Raw genomic sequence first — 17,870 nt, forward strand, 5'->3', positions numbered from 1 at the left:
AAAGACGTCCCTCCCGAACAGAGGGGCGGGGAGGGGGCGGCGGCTCCCGCGGCCTCACGGAGCGCCTTCAGTGTCCGAAGCCGTACATTTTGTCCCACTCCACGAACGAGTCCAGCTCCTTGGGCGAGGCCCTAGGGCCCACCTTGGGCAGCGCCGCCTCCAAGTCCTTGTAGGATAGGGGGCGCTGCAGCCCCGGGAGGCCCGCCCCGGCCGCCGCCTGCTGGCACAGCTGCCCCAACTCGCCCCCGGAGAAGCCCTGGGTGCCCTGCACCAGGGCCGCCAGCTCCCGCTCGCTCAGCGCGCAGCCCTGCTGGGCCAGCGCCCGCTGCAGGATCTGCCCGCGGGCCGGGCCGTCGGGCAGCGTCACGTAGAAGCGGAGAGCGAAGCGCCGGCGAGTCGCCTCGTCCAGGGCCGCGGGCCGCGAGGTGGTGCCCACGACCAGCACGCCGTCGGCTCCCGCGCCGCAGCCGCCGTCCAGGCAGGCCAGGAGCGGCGCCTGCAGCGCGCCCGCGGCGGTCGCGCCGTCCTCCCGAGCCGACAGCAGCGCGTCCACCTCGCTGATGAGGAGCACGGCGGGCGGGCGGCAGCGCGCAGCCGCGAAGGCGGCCTGGAGGAGGCGCGCGCCCTCAGCAGAGCCCGGCGCGGCAAGCGTGGCTCCGCGCAGGCGCAGCAGCGTTGCGCCCAGCTGTGTGGCGAGGCAGCGACCCAGCAGCGCTTTGCCGGCGCCCCGCGGCCCAAAGAGCAGCACGGTCCGCGGCGGGCGCGGGCTGCCGGGGTAGGCGGGCGGCCTCAGCAGGGGCCACACCAGCTCCTCCTCCAGCGCCGCCTTGAGCGCGCCCTGGCCCGCCACGTCCGCCCACTGCACCGGCGGCCCGCAGTCCACCATCTTGCTGGTCACCAGCTCCAGGGCCCCCGGGTCCACACCTTTGGGAGGCTCCCCCGACGGCACCGCGAAGCCCCCGCGGGGAGCCGGCGCCGGGGATCGCTCCGGAAACTTCTCAAAGGGCTCGAGTTGCGGGCCGTAGACGGGGGAGCCCAGGACCTTGAGGGGGACGCCGCCACCGTACTTGCCTGATGCCTCCTCCGCCGCTCCCGGCGGCTTCGCCCGGAACCCGTTGCCCCGACACTCGCCGTTGTCCGCGGCGGGGTAGGAGGCGCCGTCGGCCGCCGGGGCCTTGGCGGGCTCGAAGGCGTACTTGCGGTAGCGGCCCTCGGCGCCTTCGTCGGCGGCCTTGCGCTTCAGCGACACCCCGGCCTCCGAGGCCCCCTGGAAGCCGTAGGAGGAGGGCGGTGGCCGGGACGGGGCGGGCGTGGGCAGGGGCGTGGGCGCCGCCAAGCCCGAGGTTAGGTAGGGGGCCGGGGGCGGGGCGGGCGGCGGTGGGAGGGTCCCATAGCCCGGCTGCGCGGCGTAGCCCCCCGCTGGGTAGTTGTACAGAGGCCCAGAGGGGCCGTAGCCCGGCGGGGGCGGGGGCTGCAGGAGCGCGGCCGGGGGCGGCGGGGGCAGCGCGGCGCCGGTCTGCGTACAGTAACCGGGCGCCAGGTATCCCCCGCCGTAGCCCGCCGCGTACTCGGGCGCCGCCGACGGGCCCCCGCACGCGTTGCCGGCGTAGAGGGGTTCAGGCAGGTTACCGGCTAAAACCGGGGAACCCCCGAGGCCCCCGGAGCCGCCCCCAGTGCCCGACTTGGTTCCCGGGAGGCCCTCGTGGAGCGAGGCCAAGGGGTAGGGGGTCTCCGGCCCCGGCCAGGGCTCGGGGTCCCCCTTGGCGCCGTTGAGGAAGGCGGCGTCGCCGTAGCCGCCCAGGGTGGGGCGCTCGTAAGGCGAGTCCAGGACCCCCGAGTACTTCTCTGCGTAGCGCTTGAGGAGGTTGGAGGCAGTGAGGGCAGAGATGTCGTCGTGTGCCCAAGCATAGTGGCAGCGCTGGCGACCCCCGGGGGGCAACTCCAACTTGTGGGCCGGCGACGGGGTGGTGGAGGAGACGTCCAGGTGCTGCTCTGGCCACTGGTTGAGGGGCTGGGCGTGTTCCGGTGTCCAGTGCATCTTCGACAGAGCTTCAGGCAAGAGAGAGGAGAGTCTAGTGAGACCCTGCAGAGCCTCTGAGAACCCGTCGACTGCCAGCCACAGGCCGATCTTCTTAAACCTTAGCTTGGGACAGGTTGGTTTTCCGGTATCCACCCACACCGTTCCACCCTCCCCAGGCTGTCTTCTGGCACCAGAAACACCATATTTGACTTGTTCCTCATGTCCCACAATTAAAGTTATCTGAAGATACTTTCCGCAGATCCAAGATGGATCTGAAAATGACATGTTTGGCCCTAACTTCACCTTCTAGGTAACAACTATTGTTTTGTCCTGGCCCCTCCAGCCCTGCCCTCTAGGACACATGGTCCTTACTTTTAGACCTGTTGTAGTGAAGGGTCAGGCAATGGGTAGTCCTCCCTTCCCCCGCCCCCAGCCCTCGGCGTAGTCAAACCCAGGTGGGGCTCATTCAGTAACAGATATTTGCTGCACACCCACCATGTGCTAGGCACTACAGGGGCACTGGGGTTGTGTAAAGGCCCCTGGCCTAGCGGTGGCCCCGCAGTCTGATAGTCCTAAGTGCTCTGTTCACCTTAGCCTTCCCTGAGGCTCCAGGGATCCCTTTGGGCCTTAAGTGAGGGATGCCAGTGTCAGTGGCAGCACCATATCGTCCCTGGGAAACCCCAGAGGCTGACCCAGAAGCATTCACTTCCTTTCTACTTGGTTTCTTTTAGTCTCTACCTGATGAAGTTAGAGCACCTGGGTTCCAGACCCAATTCTGCCCATGACGACTGGGTGCCCAGAGCAGGTGCTGCCACCTGCCTCGTTCACAAAATGTTACACCACAGTACAAAAAGTGTGTTTAGAAAAGACATATATGTCTTCTAGAGAAGATGGGACAAAGTTAGTTCACAGCAGTGCGAAGTTAGTGCACATCATAGAAAGTGGGTCACAAATTTGTCTCTGAGCTTCCCAGGAACCAAATAACTCACCTTGCAAAGTAAAAAAAAAAACACCATCATACTCAAAAGAAGCAAAAATGTTCCTGGCATAGAGATCATGGAACTTTTTTTCATGGACCTCAGGAAGCCGACCGGTGAGATGTAATAAAAGTGGCCTCTTCAGTGGCCGTGCCATAAACACGGCAGAAGTGTTAACACGGCTGTTTTGTACACTGTCCCTCAGCACCAGTCCAGGCGTGGGCCACACTGGTAAAAGGGATTCAAGGCCTGGGGAACAGCACTCTCCAGGCATATGGCTCCAACTGGTTGGCCTGATCCGAGGATAACATCTCAAAGACTAAATGGGCCCATGACATGCCAGAGAAGATTTTTGCTGATGATTATTTTTCAAACCTAAGCTTTTGATAAGACAAGTTAACCTTACAGGTTCAATATTCTTTCTTCAACAAAATTTTATCGAGGGACTTCCCTGGTGGCACAGTGGTTAAGAATCTGCCTACCAATGCAGGGGACATGGGTTTGAGCCCTGGTCCAGGAAGATCCCACATGCCGCGGAGCAACTAAGCCTGCGTGCCACAACTACTGAGCCTGCACTCTAGAGCCTGCGAGCCACAACTACTGAGCCTGCATGCCACAACGACTGAAGCCCGCGCGCCCTAGAGGCCATGCTCCGCAACAAGAGAAGCCACTGCAATGAGAAGCCCGCGCACCGCGACGAAGAGCAGCCCCCACTCGCCGTAACTAGAGAAAGCCTGCGCGCAGCAACGAAGACCCAATGCAGCCATAAATAAATAAAATTAAAAAAAAATTTTTTTTTATTGAGCACATACTAAGAGCTGCGCTGGGCATGGGGGCAGGTTGAAAGGTGAATATGATGGTTCAACCAGGTGGAGGAGACAGACAACATCCTTTATGAGGTGGGAAAACAGAGGTGTGTGCCAAGAGCTCTAGGGCTCGGGGGAACGTGCCATGCCTGGTTGAGAAGGCCTCACCAGGGAGGGGTATCTTTGCTGGACCTTGAAGGGTGAGAGACTAAAACTGACCAGACCGGCTGGAGGGTTCCAGCCCCTTCAAAGATGCAGAGCACAGTGCGTTGAGAAAGCCAGGGCTGGAATAGTTCATATGCCCTCTCTCCTCCTTCAAGATGCCTTACTGCCACCTTCTGGAAAATCATAATAAATCTACAAATCTACCACGTCTGTGATGTGAACTGTGTCCCTTTAGAAGTAGGGCTCCTGTGCAGTGCACAACCTACATAACCATATGCTGTAAGCCTAGGGGGAGCACCAAGAACTGTTGGGTCCCTGGAGCCTTGCAAGTGGGTATATGTGGGGGGAGTGGTAGAAGAAGAGGCTGAAAGTAATCAGACCGCTTCTCAGGCTCTCCACAGTTGCCCTTACTTGCAGCAGCCTGACTGTATCACCTCTTATGGCTGTAACCTGATGTCAGTGGGTGAGGACAGTCTTTGAAAATAAAACTATTTACTCTCATCCCCGCTGCCCTAGGGAAGGCATGAGCCACGGATACTAAATCTTTAAAAGAGGAGTTCTTAGATTTGTTTCGCCTCCATCTGAGAGGTGATCCTGGCCACCAATGGCGGGAGAGCAGAGCAGAGACAGCAGAACTGAGGGTGAGGTCTGAGGGATGCAGATATGCAGCTCCTACTGAGGGGTCTCCAAAGAACAGAGGCTTCACCTATTGTCAAAGAGGTAATGTCCCGGGATATCAGAAATCCCAAGTGGTTCTACTTGCAGGGTCATATGTGGTAACGTCAGAGTCATACAAATGCAAAAATTGTGTTATGATGTAGCCCCCCAAACCTGTTTTTTTTTAATTCACTATTATCTGTGAATATAGATAAGGAGCTTTGGCTCCTTAATATAGGGGAAAGAGATTTGAACTTGATGAGAGCACTTCCCCTGAACTTATTAAACTGGGCATGCTGGGGGTAAAGGGTGGCCCCTCCCAGAAGGACATACATAGACACAGCAAGGAAAGCTCTGGGTCTGGACTTGTTCACACACATTTCCCTCACCCACTGCCAGATCCGCTGTTCCTCCTCGTCGCTGTCATGCAGTATCCTCCCTGCCCCTCTCAGCCAGCTCCTGCCCTGGCCTGCAGCCGCCTTCACTCAGGTCCCCACTCTCCAGACCAAGCACTCAGGCCCTGGGCCGCATTGAACCACTCCACCTCAGCCGTTGTGGACTCCAGGAACCCACTACCTCTGGCCCTCCAAACCTGTCCTCCCAGCTGCACACCCGTCTATCTCATCTGCTCCGGGCTCAGCCCCTTCCAGGCTCTCCTAGCCCCTGCACAAAGGGGCCCTTGTCCACCGCAGCTCGTCCCACCCACTTTGAGATTGTCTCTTCCCTCAATCCCCTCAGATACTGGCCTTCCGCTTCAGGCCGTTCTCTTCCATTTTCGCCAGGGGCACGTCTCCCTCACCTCTGGCCTTCTATTTTCACCTTTATCTACATCTGCATCCATTTTGCAGGCCAGGCGGCCTGAGGGTCCCTCCACCCCAACCCATGACCCCATCTGGCCCAGGCTGGGACCTTGCCCCGTTAATTAACTATTCTTCCCCACTACCATGGCCTGGCTCCATCCCCACAGCAAGCTTAATTCTTTCCCATTTTCAAAAAGACTTCCTGTACCCTAAGTCCCCCACTAACTACCAGCCCATCGCTCTTGCCCTTCTCCTTCATTCTTCCCTCAAGCATCACTCTCTGCCTGCAGTGATAGCAGAGGAGAGCATGCAGTCTCCCTGCCCTCACCCTCAGGCCAGGCCAGTTACAGCCCTCTCCTCTCACACGGGGGTGGGGGGTGGGGAGGGGCGGGGCCTGCCTGTGGCCCGCCCAAGCTGCTGCTAGTCAGCCTTCCGCACGAGCTGGAGGGATCTCCCCTGGAGAGGGACCCCAGCTCCTTCCCAGGTTCATAGGGCACACTGCAGTCCCTACGTCAGCTGAGCTACACATGACAGAAGGCCTGGGGGACTCGGGGGAAGGTATGGGTTTTGAATCAGAGAAACCTGTGTTTGAATCCAGGCTCAAACACTTACGGCGTGAGCCTGAGCAGGCTGCCTAACCTCACTGAAGCTCAATTTCTCCATCTGTTAAAGGGCATAACATATGCCTTGCAGAATGGCCATGAGGATTTAAAAAGATAACATAAGTACACAGTCCAGCGTCGGATATAAAGTAGAATGATAAATGGTACAATTAGGAACCTGAGCAGTGGCCCAACCTTGCTGAGTGAATCCGAACAAGTCACTTCCCCTTGGGGTTGGGGGAGTGTGAAGAAGGTTCCAGCTCTGATATGACAGACTGGTCCTTATGCCATTTCCTCTCTGTCCCCACTGGGGGCAGAGCCAGCCCCTTCTCTGTGCTTTATGCACTGTCTTGTGTAGCCCTCACAACAGCCCAATGAGAAATACTATTGTCGTCATCCCCATTTGGCAGATGAAGAGACTGAGGTACAGAGAGATTAATACATCCCTAAGGTCACACAGCTGTTACCCAGGGGAGCAGGATTCAGACCCCAGCAGTCTAACTACAGGGCCCAGGCCCTGACCTCTTGGCTGCACTATCTCCCTGGTCTAGCCCTTGGTACTCACAGCCAGAGGAGAGCCTGAGGCCATGACACAGCCTCCACCAAGGCTCGTTTCCTTGGCCCTAAGGAAACGTGTTTCGGTGTTTACCTGGGAATGTGGCTATGCTTCAAGTGCTGTATGCTTACCCTTCAAAACCTGCAGTTGGAAGCACCTCCCCCTGGGGGATCCCAAGTTAACTGTGCCCCACACGCAGAAGAATGTGTGCCCTCTCACTGCAAAACAGCCCAAGTAGAGCTGTCCCTTCCCCCGCCCCCCAACCTTGCGATCTGATAAATCTGATAAGCACTCACACCCCTAGGCTGGGCAGACAGTTCCTTATTTGGGTGTGTGGCCTTCGCTGGGGGTGGCTGGGACTCTGTGGAGAAAACGCCACTTTTTGAAACTGCACCCTTTGGGGAGCAAAGGAGGTCAGGCTCCTGAAGCAGCTCTTTCTCTGCAGACCCTTGGAGGCTGGAACTCCACTTGACTCCACACACAGAGTGCAGTCCTTTAAACTCATAGGTGGTCAATAAATAGTAACAGAAAGAATTGCTGGATGGAAGGGGAGGAAAGAATCCTATAAAACCCTCCCCTCATTTGTAGGAAGTCTTCCAGGATCAAAGAGGGAAGTGATTGGGCCTTTACAAATGGCCAAGGCACTCAGTGCACTGATATCAGTCCTCGTGGGCCTCTCCGATCCCCGTGGACCAGGCCCAGGACACTCCGTGCATCAGGTCTAACACAGGCTGTGATAGTGTGATTTACGATAAGAAATATATATGGGTTGGCCAAAGAATTCGTTCGGATTTTTCTGTAACATCTTACAGAAAAGACCGAACGAACTTTCTGGCCAGCCCAATATTTAGTCTTCATCCACTGTTCCTGACTAACAGCTCCCCAAACCCTTGGAATTTCCTAAGCATAAGAGTGACGGGAGCATCTTTCATTATAATAGTTGGTCTCTTGTCAGAGTTCCTGAAATAGCTTCAGAGCAATAAAGATGAAATTGGTGTCCTGTGATTCCTAACATGCCCCTTTCAACCACACCTGAGTTTATGTTAATGAGGTGATTTTTGGAAAGCTCCTAGGAAACCTAAGGATGAAGGCTGGTTGCAAGGGGAAGCAGCCATGATTAGAGGGTTGGAACTTTCAGCGCCCCCCACCCCACCTCCCAGGAAAAGGAGAGGGGCTAAAGATTGAGCTCCACCGCCAGTGGCCAATGGCTTAATCGCTGTTGGCTGTGTAGGAGGCCTCTACAAAAACCCCAGAGGACGGGGTTGGGAGAGCTTCTGGGTTGGCGAACACGTGGAGGTGCTGGGAGGGTGGCTGCTGGGAAAGGGCATGGAAGCTCCATGCATCTTCCCATATACCTGCCTTTTGCATCTCTTCCATCCAGCTGTTCCTGACTTAAATCCTTTTATAATAAACCAATAATCTAGTAAGTAAACTGGTTTCTTGAGCTCCGTGAGCAACTCTAGCAAATTAATCGAACTGGAGGAGGGGGTCGTGGGAACCTCTGATTTACACCCCACTGGTCAGAAGCACAGGTAACAGCCCAGACTCGTGATTGGCATCTGAAGGAAGCAGTCTTGTAGGACTGGGCCCTTAACCGGTGGGAGCTGCCGCTAAGTCCAGTAGATTGTGTCAGAATTGAGTTAAATGTGTAGGACACCCAGCTGGTGTCCCAGAACTGGCTGGTGTTGGAAGTGCAGCAGTTTGAGAGAAAGGGGGACACGCAGGGGGAGAGTGTCTCTCCCTCACACAACCCTCCACCCTCACTCTGACATCTAGAGGCAGCAGACACCCTGAGCTGTCCCTGTGTGACCACGGGCAAGACACCCAACCTCTCCAAGCCTCACTTTCTTCAGCCGTCAAATGAGATGGTGTAGATGATGGACAGCAAACTTGCTCTCACTAGGAACCCTTTAAAAGAGTTTTATACAGGCTGAGGTGGGAAGGGACCCCAACCGTGCCATGTCAACACCCCCTTCCGACTCCCTAAGGGGGCCCCTAACACGCCCTCCCCATCTCACAGAAGTTCTCTGGTTCAGAATTCCCTGACCCACAGGGCTGGGGGCGGGGCAGGAAGGAGGGGCAGCTGTGTGGCGGCTCCAGGCCTGGGTGGAGAAGGGCCGATGTCACCCTCCTGGGCCAGCTCCTCGGGCTCCATTATCTCAGCCTGGGACAAAGCGGCTGGAGTGGAGAATCCCATTGTTGGGCCTCGTATGGAAATCTCATTAATCTATTCACCACGGCTCCCACAGGCCTTTTGTCCCAGGCTTTTTGTCTCCCGCTCACAACTGATGCCCCGGGGGGTCTCTGGCTGCCTGGCAGAGCTTGAAGGGGACGGTTCCCCCATCCACTGGGCCCTGCCCCCTCGTGCCAACCCCCAGTTACTGCAAGAGGAGAGGGAGGGCACCCGGGAGCCTCTGGAGGACAGGACAGGTCACCTGCCTCAGCCCTTGCACCCACTATCTAGGAAGCTGTTCCCCCAGCACAGCTGGACCCCCAGCACCCCGCCCTAGACACAGGGCCTAGCATGGGTAGGGCTCAGTAAGTGTTTAGGGGATGAACCAGAGGAGGCCAGAGAGGCAGCTACAAAACTCTGCGCCACAAGGGCCGCAGCCCATTTTCTTCAGGTTCACTGTCTTGTTTCCGTCCAGCCAGCAAACACTTTCGTATACCTTCAGAGTGCCAGCCACTGAGCAGCAGCTGTCACAGGGGCAAAACTGGATCAAACCCTTCCTTGCAACTCTACCATCTCACAGGGAAGATAAGGTGAAAGTGGTTATGGTCATAGGTAGGAAGGGAAGAGAAGAGAAAGGAAAGGAAGAGGGATGGAGAGAAAGAAAAAGAAAGAAAGAAGGGAAGAAAGAGAAGGAAAGAGGAGGAAAGAATGAAAGAGCAAGAAAGAAAAGAAAAGAATTAATACTGGCAGTTGGGCGGCAGTGGAGCCTATTTTCGGTGGGGAATCAGAGCAGCACCTAAAATGGGTCTCTGCAGACAGAAAGCACTGGGGTGTGTTCGCAGCCGAGCTGAGCAGGGAGTGCTGGCACATCCGTGTCATCACTCACCACCCAACACCCCACCTAAGTAGACAGTATTTACAGATGATAAAACTGAGTCCCAGGGAGGAGGTCCTGCTTGCCCAAGGTCAGAAAGAGGGCCTCCTCCTTCTGGCCAGCGTTTTCGCACCTCCACAGGCTCTGGTAAGGCAAGGATACAAATTGAGGAGCAGACCCTGGAGGGGAGCAGGGGTCCACCCAGCAGATCTCAGCACTCCCCTCCATGTCCCTAAACTCACTCCTTGGCTGGAAAAATGGAGAACTGGAGCTGGGGAAGGGGGAAGGGAGAGCCATAGGGAGATGAGGAAGGGGTCACATGCCAGGAGGTGGGAATGGTCGGAGCCAAAAGAAACCTGGAAAACAGCCCTGCTCATTCCAGCCTACAGGGCTTTGCTCACCCAGGTCCACTCACTGGAAAGCTCTCCCTGTGCCAACTAGCTCTTTCCCATCTTTCAAGGCCCATGGCAGGTCCTTCCTCCTTCATGCATCCTCCTTGGCCACTCCAGCCCTAACTGACCCCTTGCCTTTTGGGGAGAGCTGGAGAAAGTCCCTCCTGGCAAGAAGAACACAGGCTGTTCTTCCTCTTGCGCCTGGATCCCATCCCCTTTCAGTGCTCAGGGACTGTGTTCCCTCAACTCTCCCCCCTCCTGCATGATCAGTTTCCCCGTCTACTGGGTCATCCTCATCAGCCCGCAAACATGCTGCTCCTTTTCCCATCTTGGGGTCGGGGGAGCTCAAGAGGATCTCTTTATCCCTTTCCAACTACCTCCTATTGCACTCTGCTTGCTTTTTACCAAAATAAAAAAACAAAACAAAAGCAAAAAAGAGTTTAAAAGATGCCTATACTACAAGTTCTGATTCCTCCCCTCCCATTCTCTCTTGAACGCCCCCCATCCAGGCTTTCACACCCAGCGTTCCAGCTGTCTGCGTGCGCGCTGTTAAGTCTGACAGTCAGTCAGATGGCCAGTCCTCAGCTCAGCGGCATTGGACTCAGCCGATCCCCCCTCCTTCCCGAAGCTTCTTCACTGGGCGCCCCGCCCCCTCTCCTCCTCCACCTCTTTCAGACCCTCCTTTCACCCCTCCCCTCTGAGCCTTGCTGAGCCCAGGGCTCAGTCCTTGGAGCCTTCTCTCCACATTAATTCCTTGGAGACCCCATCCAGGCTCACGGCCTTGACCATCGGCTGTACACTGAGGATTCTCCAGCCTAGTTCCCCCCCATGCACACCCCACTGGCACAGTCAACCTTCTTCCTGACCCCTCCCCGCTTAAATGTTTAATGGACATAATTGACATGTCCAAAAATCAAACTTCGGACTTTCTCACCCACCCCCGACCTACCCACCACCCACTACTCCCACCCTGGGTCCTCCCCACCTCAGGAAATGGCAGCCTCATCCCTTCTAGGTGCTCAGGCCAGAAACCTGGGGGTCACCTCTAACTTCTCTCCTTCACACCTCAGACCAGCAAATCAGACTGGCCCCGGCTTCCAAATCTATCCAAACTGCAGCCACCTCTCACCACTCCGGCGACATCTCTTACCCAGAGGACGGCAGCAGCCTCCCACTCTCCCCTCCCCACGTCCACTCTTGTCCCCCACTCTCTAGTCGCAACGTAGTAGCCACAGGACCTTTGAAAACATGTCTGAGCATGTCATTCTTCTGCCCAGAAGCTTCCAGAGGCTCCTATCTCACTGGGAATAAAAGCCAGGGTCCCCCTAGTAGCCGACCTCATCCCACCGATCTGCTTCCCCTCACCTCCAGGCCTCCCCTCCCACCACTGTCCCCTGGCGCCTCCCCTCCAGTCACACTGGCTTCCTCACTGCTCCCCGCACACTGGCTTTGCTCCCACCTCAGAGGCCCTGGCCTTGCTGCACTCTGTGCCTGAGACACTCTTTCCCCAGATCTCTGCACGGCTCACACCCTCACTCACTCCAGGCCTCTGCTCAACTGTCACCTCATCAGACCCTGACCCCCCAACCTGATGTCCTCTGTAGCACTCATCATAATCTGACCTACTTGTTGCTTTATCTTCTTGTACCCACTGGAAACTTACAAGAAAGCAGGTACTTGGTTTTGTTCACTGTCATATCCCAAGCACCTAGGACAGTACCTAGCGCACAGTAAGTTCTTAATAGACTCTGTAGAGTGGATGGATGGATGGATGGATGGATGAGCAAAGAGGCTTGAAAGTGCTTCTGTGTCCAAATAAAGAAAAAAATCCAGGTGACTAAATTTGAGCCCACATGAGCTGTTGAGGGTGGCAAGAGGCAAAGCCAGGGAATTACTTCCGGAGTGGATGGGGAGGGATTGCCTGGAAGGGGAATCCGTGTCTGTGAACACCAGAGGAAATACCCAGCCCTGATCTGGCTGGAGCTGAAGGACACCCAGCCTCCCAGGGACTCCACCTGGCCTTCTTTTTTTTTTTTTCTTTTTCCCCAAAACATCTTCCTCCTCCTCTCTTCCCCCAGCCAGGCCTCTGGGAGAGGACAAAAGGGGCAATGGAATTCCCATCAAAGGCCACCGGACACATGGTAAAGAGATCAGGGCCCTTGGGATCCTGCTTCCTCAAGGTAGTAAGGCCTCCCCGCCAGTCTGGCTCCTCTCTGGGATGGGGGTGGCAGGGGGTGTGGGGTGTGCTCTGGCCCCGGACTCCTCATATGTCAAATGCCAAACAGCAGGAGGCTGGCCAAGCAGCCCCCATCTGGGCTGTGTGTGTGCACACGCGCTGGGGGGAGGGGAGAGTGCAGAAATCCCTGCTTGTGTCCGCGGTCAGGGCCACAGACAAGCTGTGACCATCTGTTGTCGTCTTGAGAGGCCAGGCCAGGGGCTGAGCACCCTTGAGGATAAACCTTCCCTTTCTCCCAGCCTTCTAGTGTTTGCAGAGAACTTGAATAATTACCATTCAGTTTCATCCTCTCCACTTCCCTGCTAGATAAACATATTCTCCCCATTTTACAGAAGAGGAAATGGAGGCTCAGAGAAGGGGGAGTGATTCTCCCAAGGTCACAACAGCTAGTAAGAGGGGAAGCTGAGATTCTCAGCCCATGCTGCCAGCCCCTCCCTATCTCAGCCTTGGCCAAGGTGCCTGGGTGCCAAACACAGGGCCCCCTCAGGGCTAGGCTCTCAGGCACAGCTCCAGCCCAAGCCTGCTCCCCACCCCCTCTTCCAGGAAGCCTTCTAGGACTGACACCCCCAAGGAAGTTCTAAGACGCTTCAAAGTCTAGAGCTCTATACAGCCACTCCTTTCCCACCCTGGGCTGTTGGTCTGTCCCTGGGTATTGGGCCCCCTCACCGGCCAGGACCTCTTAAGGGCCGCTCAGTCACCCACCCGCATTGGGGCCGGGGTGCTCTGACAGACTGGGGAGGGGGCATCGCACACTGCGAAGAACCCCGTCTAAGGTCACACAGGCAGGAAGGGATCTGCACCCAAGAGCCTGGCTTCCACCTCTGAACACAGCCTCTAATCCTGTGCTGCCCACATCGCAGCTGCTAGCCACAGGGAGCTATTTAAATTCATTAAAAGGTACTAATTATTTAAAATTAGATCACTTATGATTACTTATTAATTATTTAAAAATAAAAAATGTATGATTAAAGTGACATTCAATTAAAGGAATTTCCTCGACAGCACTAGCCACACTCCAAGCTCTCACTAGTCACATGGGGTAGTGGCACCTGCATGGTCAGCGCGGATACAGAGCACCCCTATCACTGCAGAAAGTTCCATGGCACAGTGCTGCTCTCATCCCAGCCGGGACTTGCTTCTGCAGCCGGGGTGCCTCCCACTACAGCTGCAGCCTCCCCCGCTTTCTCTTGAACTTGAATGGAGTCTCATTTCTTAGGGTCTCCAGGTAAGACATCCCTAGGACTCGGATTCCGTTCCTCAGGACTCCAGCTTCCCCAGGAGCCAGGGAGGGAGGGCAGACGAGCTGAACCCACCACTCCCCGCCAGCCCAGCCTGTCCCGCCTGCCACCAGCAGAGGAGGGGCAGGCTGAAGAGGAGAGGACAGTAGGACAGGGCAGTTTGTCATCTGGCCCTTCAGGCTGTGCTTCCTTCCCTCCCCCCTCAGCTGCTCAACACCCATCCCCCCTCGCCTACCATCCTCATCCTCATCAAATCCCATGGACAGATGGGGGCCGGCAGGGGAAAACGTGACCACTGTGAAAGCACTCTCCAGTGCAACAGAGTCTGGGGGTCACAGCTGTGTCCCCTGAGGCCTGGCCAGTCCTTCATGCCCGCCCTTGTGTCAGCAGTGAGAGAAGGGGGGGTACTTAGGAATCTTAGTGGGAGATTTAGGAATCTGTAGATGCTGGATTATTAAAAATGCAGTCAGTCATGTGGTCACTCATCCATCCATCCATTCAGCGCACACTGAATAAGTCCCACCACGTCAAGAGGTAATAAGAGGGTGTAAAGATGGACAGGTGGGCTCCCTAACCAGCTTGACCAGGTAGGGACGTGGCTTATTCTGGACTTAAGCCTCGTTGCGGGCTAGATGAAGATCCTTTGTCTCTGCCCAGTGGTCTAAGCAGGATGGACAGCCTCCCTCAAACCACCCCCCCAAACAGGCGCACAGTGCGTGTGCGCGCGCGCGCGCGCGCACACACACACACACACACACACACACACACACACACACTCCCAGCTGCTGCCATGAACTCCCTCCCATGGTCTTGCTAGCCAATCACAGCACTGAAGGGTAAGTCCCACTGCCCAGCGGCCCCCAGGGAGTGTATTAGCACATTTGAACCGCTCAACCTGCAATGACAAAGCCTGGGGCCTTGGGAGGAGACACAGCAGGAGGGGAGGGGGGCCTGTGGGGAGCTGTCCTCCCTCCTCTCCCAGAGGAAAGCTCAGGACTAAATTAAGCATTCTGGGGCACAGAGGAATTTGGGGGCCCCAGCTCCAGCAGTGAATAAGCGATCCATAAAATCCCAATTTACACACTCACTGATCAAACGGCCCATCTACTCCCCTAGGAACTTGGGCATGGCTCCTGGGCTTTCCCCTCTCTTGCAGAAGGTGCTGGGGTGCCAGAACCAGGACACAGGCAGCCAACGCTTTATCTGCAGACTCAGTCCCATCCCCGATCCCCATGAGGCACACCCATTCCCAGGGCTTGGGGACCTGCCTGTACCCACTGTGATCTGGCTGCCTTTGGTGGGACTCGTCAGGTCTGCCCTCTATGAATGACAGCTCTTCTTCTCTCCTGTGCTGCCCCGGGGCTGCCGGGGCTGACTTCAGCCTCATCAGAGCTGCTAATCACTTTTCCAGCTCTGAAGCCCTACTCTCCTGCCCACTCCCTTCTTTCCGACAGCCCCTCCATGTTTTCTCTTGACCCTCATCCTGGTGGCTGTAGCTGCTGGGAGATGCCCTAAGCCCTTTCCTTCCAGCCACACAATCTCACCCCTTCCGCAGGCTGGGAAGATATCCAGAAACACAGGGCAAGGAATACGGGTTTCCTATCCCCAACTCATCTATCTCCCTGGAGACAGCAGGTAGGGAGAGCTGGCCTACTTATCACCCTTACTCCTTCCCCCAAAGAGAACTCAATTTGTCTCCACCTACCTCGATTTTGTTTGCTTTATTTAGGCTGCCTGAAATTTCAGTAACAGAAAACCATTCTGGTTAACAGGCATCCTCTTTTAAATTACCTACAGCTCCGGGAGATTCTGGGATATCAGCCACTCGGCCCTCAATGAAGGTTAGCAAAGCTGATTGGCTTCTCTCCATGCCTGCTTGAGAGTGGCCCTACTGAGCAAGTAGAATTTTCATCAAGGCCAAGTAAAGCGAGTCTTCGGGGCTGGTAACTGCATTAAGGGCAGCACAGCCCACCCTACTACGCCCTCTTCTCACTACCTGAGCTGTGTTGGAGCAGGTCAGTGGGGGCTTTAACTGCTGGGCCCTGGGACAGGACAGAAAGGGAGGGAGGGCTCACCCTATGTCCATGCTTTCCGGAGGGCTTGGTGGGTCAGGCTGCTATCTCCCAGAGGCCATTGCCTCCTGGGCCCAGAGCTCGATCTCCATGACGTCATTGAGTCCCCCCAACAGACTGCTAGGAGGGGTTTATGGTGCGAGCCCACTGGACAGCAGGACACACTCCTTCCCTTCTTCCTCCTTTCCTCACCCTCACTGGCTGCTCCCAGGGACCCTCAAATGCAGCCTGGACTCACTGGTGACTTCAGTTAGGCAGGTGTCTGAAGACTGACCTGGGGATGGGGGCCTCTGAGCCCACCTGGCAAGCCCAGGGGTCCATCTGGAGGTCACAGTCCCACCTCCTTCCTAGGGCTCAGATGATGCAGGGAGTGGGTCAGCCTCTGAGATGTGGGGCAAGTGTCTCAACCTCTCTGTTTCCTCCGGCGTGAAATGGGGGAACCAGCATGTCCCAGCATGCCCCCAGGCTGGCACGAGGGCAGTGAAGGAAGGGTGGTACTCTCAAGAACGGCTGGAGGGAGCCAGGGGTTGGGGCAAGACACCAGGCCTGGCTCTGACTTGGCTCCCAAGAGGCCTGGCCAGGCACTTCAGCCTGAAAAAGGCGGGGTCGGGGAGACTCTCTGGCACCAAAAGGATCCAATGTGCTTGAGAGACCCCTAGGAGAGAAGGGCATTTTCCAAGCTGGGCCCCAGAGCGGAGGCATCAACCTGCAATGTAAGGCCTCTGTCCTGCCCCTCTCGACTGCTGGGTGGGACCGTGGGGGGAACTGAGAACTGAGCTCCACGACTGAAGCCCACGGCTTCCCTGGACGTCCTGCCTGACCCCTGGCCCTGCTGCCCTGTGTCCTGGAGCACCTCTCACCCACTCCTCCTCTGCCAATAGAAGGAGGAGTCCCAGGGCCCTGCCCCCTCTCTGCCCTCTGTCCAACTTAGAAAATGCCCAGATAATGTCACATGCCCCTTCAGGTCCCTCTTGAGAACCCACCGTGCCAGACCCAACTTCCTCCCGAGCCACACTTTTCCTGTCCCTGGGAATCTTGGGGAGCACTCGGCTTCTCAACACAGAGTGGGGACAGCAGCGGGCACTGGTGGAGGAGGCTGTGGTCACCGGGGTTACTGGCCTGCTCCCCGGGGCTGGGTGAGACCCTCCCAGTGCCTGTCTCCTCGTGGATCTGCATCTGGGGGCCCTCGTCCCTTGGGACTTGGCCCTGCATGGCTGTGGGAGGGGGAAGAGGTCAGGGCTCTTGACCAGTGTTCAGTCGTAGGCCCCTTGTGCAATCTAGTAAACCTGTGGCCTGTTCTCAAAAGTATTTGTCAGTGCATAAGATAAAAATACACAAGAGAAAAAAAAGGTGTAACTATATATCGTGACAGATGTTAGCTAGACTTATTGTGGTGACCATTTCATACTGTATACGAAAATCAAATCATTATGTTGTACACCTGAAACTAACGTTATATGTCAATTATACCTCAATTAAGAAACAAATAATACATGGGACTACTTTGTCAATTATACCTTAATAAACCTGGGGAGGGGGTAGAATTCTTAAAATATTCAATACACGGGGCTACACAGGGAATTAATAACATTGGAATACAACTCTATTCATGAGCTCCTCCGGGATCACAGATCATGGGTGTTTAGCCCAAGAGACAAAGGCCCCCTCTCAGACTCCACCCCCTTCCCCCCAGCCAAGCTTAGGATCCAAGGTTGACTTGAGTCAGTTTGGGTGGCATGTGACCTCCAAAAGGCTTAAGCTTTAAAGTCTGTGTGATCCTATGTTCCCAGGCCCCGAATATACCCCCCTCCCCGTGCATAGGGGTGTGTGAGAGACACCCCGCACAGGGCCAGAGCAGAGCAGAGGTAAGGGAGCAGGCCCAGGCAGCCTACCCAGGCTTCCCCAGCAGCTGCCTCTGCCCCCTCCTACTCCCTTCCCAGCCCTGGGGGAGCCGAGCTGAGTAACTCCAGCTATGCAGCCTGGCCGGTCTACCTGGGCGTGAGTGGGCAGGGCTGTCCTCGAGGGGGTGGCCCCCTACACCTGCGGGGCCACAGGAACAGAAAGAGAAATGGGGGGGGGGGGGATGGTGCTGGGCAAAAACCAAACAACCACAGCAACTCCTGTCTGCTCCGGTCTGGGACCCCAGCACGTGTGCCAAGCACTGCTGTTAAGCACATGAGCTCATGTAATCCTCACAATAACCCCAGGAAGGAAGTATGACTGTTACTCCCATGTTACAGAGGAGGAAACTGAGGCATAGTTAACTTGTCGAAGTCACCAAGCTAGGACACGGTGCTGGGTG

The 17,870-nt window shown here is 56.3% G+C and overlaps 1 protein-coding gene across 1 annotated transcript in view; it reads right to left on the reverse strand.

Moving 5' to 3' along the window:
- FIGNL2 (fidgetin like 2) overlaps positions 1–17,870 on the reverse strand; it is a 25,330-nt gene continuing 7,460 nt past the window's right edge. The window contains exon 2 of the mRNA XM_068560998.1: positions 1–2,049. Within this exon, the coding sequence (XP_068417099.1) occupies positions 68–2,038 (1,971 nt within the window). The 5' untranslated portion in view covers positions 2,039–2,049 and the 3' untranslated portion in view covers positions 1–67. The remainder of the gene's footprint in view (positions 2,050–17,870) is intronic.

This window comes from Eschrichtius robustus, chromosome 13 (assembly GCF_028021215.1).
Source record: "Eschrichtius robustus isolate mEscRob2 chromosome 13, mEscRob2.pri, whole genome shotgun sequence".
In the NCBI taxonomy this organism is placed as follows: domain Eukaryota; kingdom Metazoa; phylum Chordata; class Mammalia; order Artiodactyla; family Eschrichtiidae; genus Eschrichtius; species Eschrichtius robustus.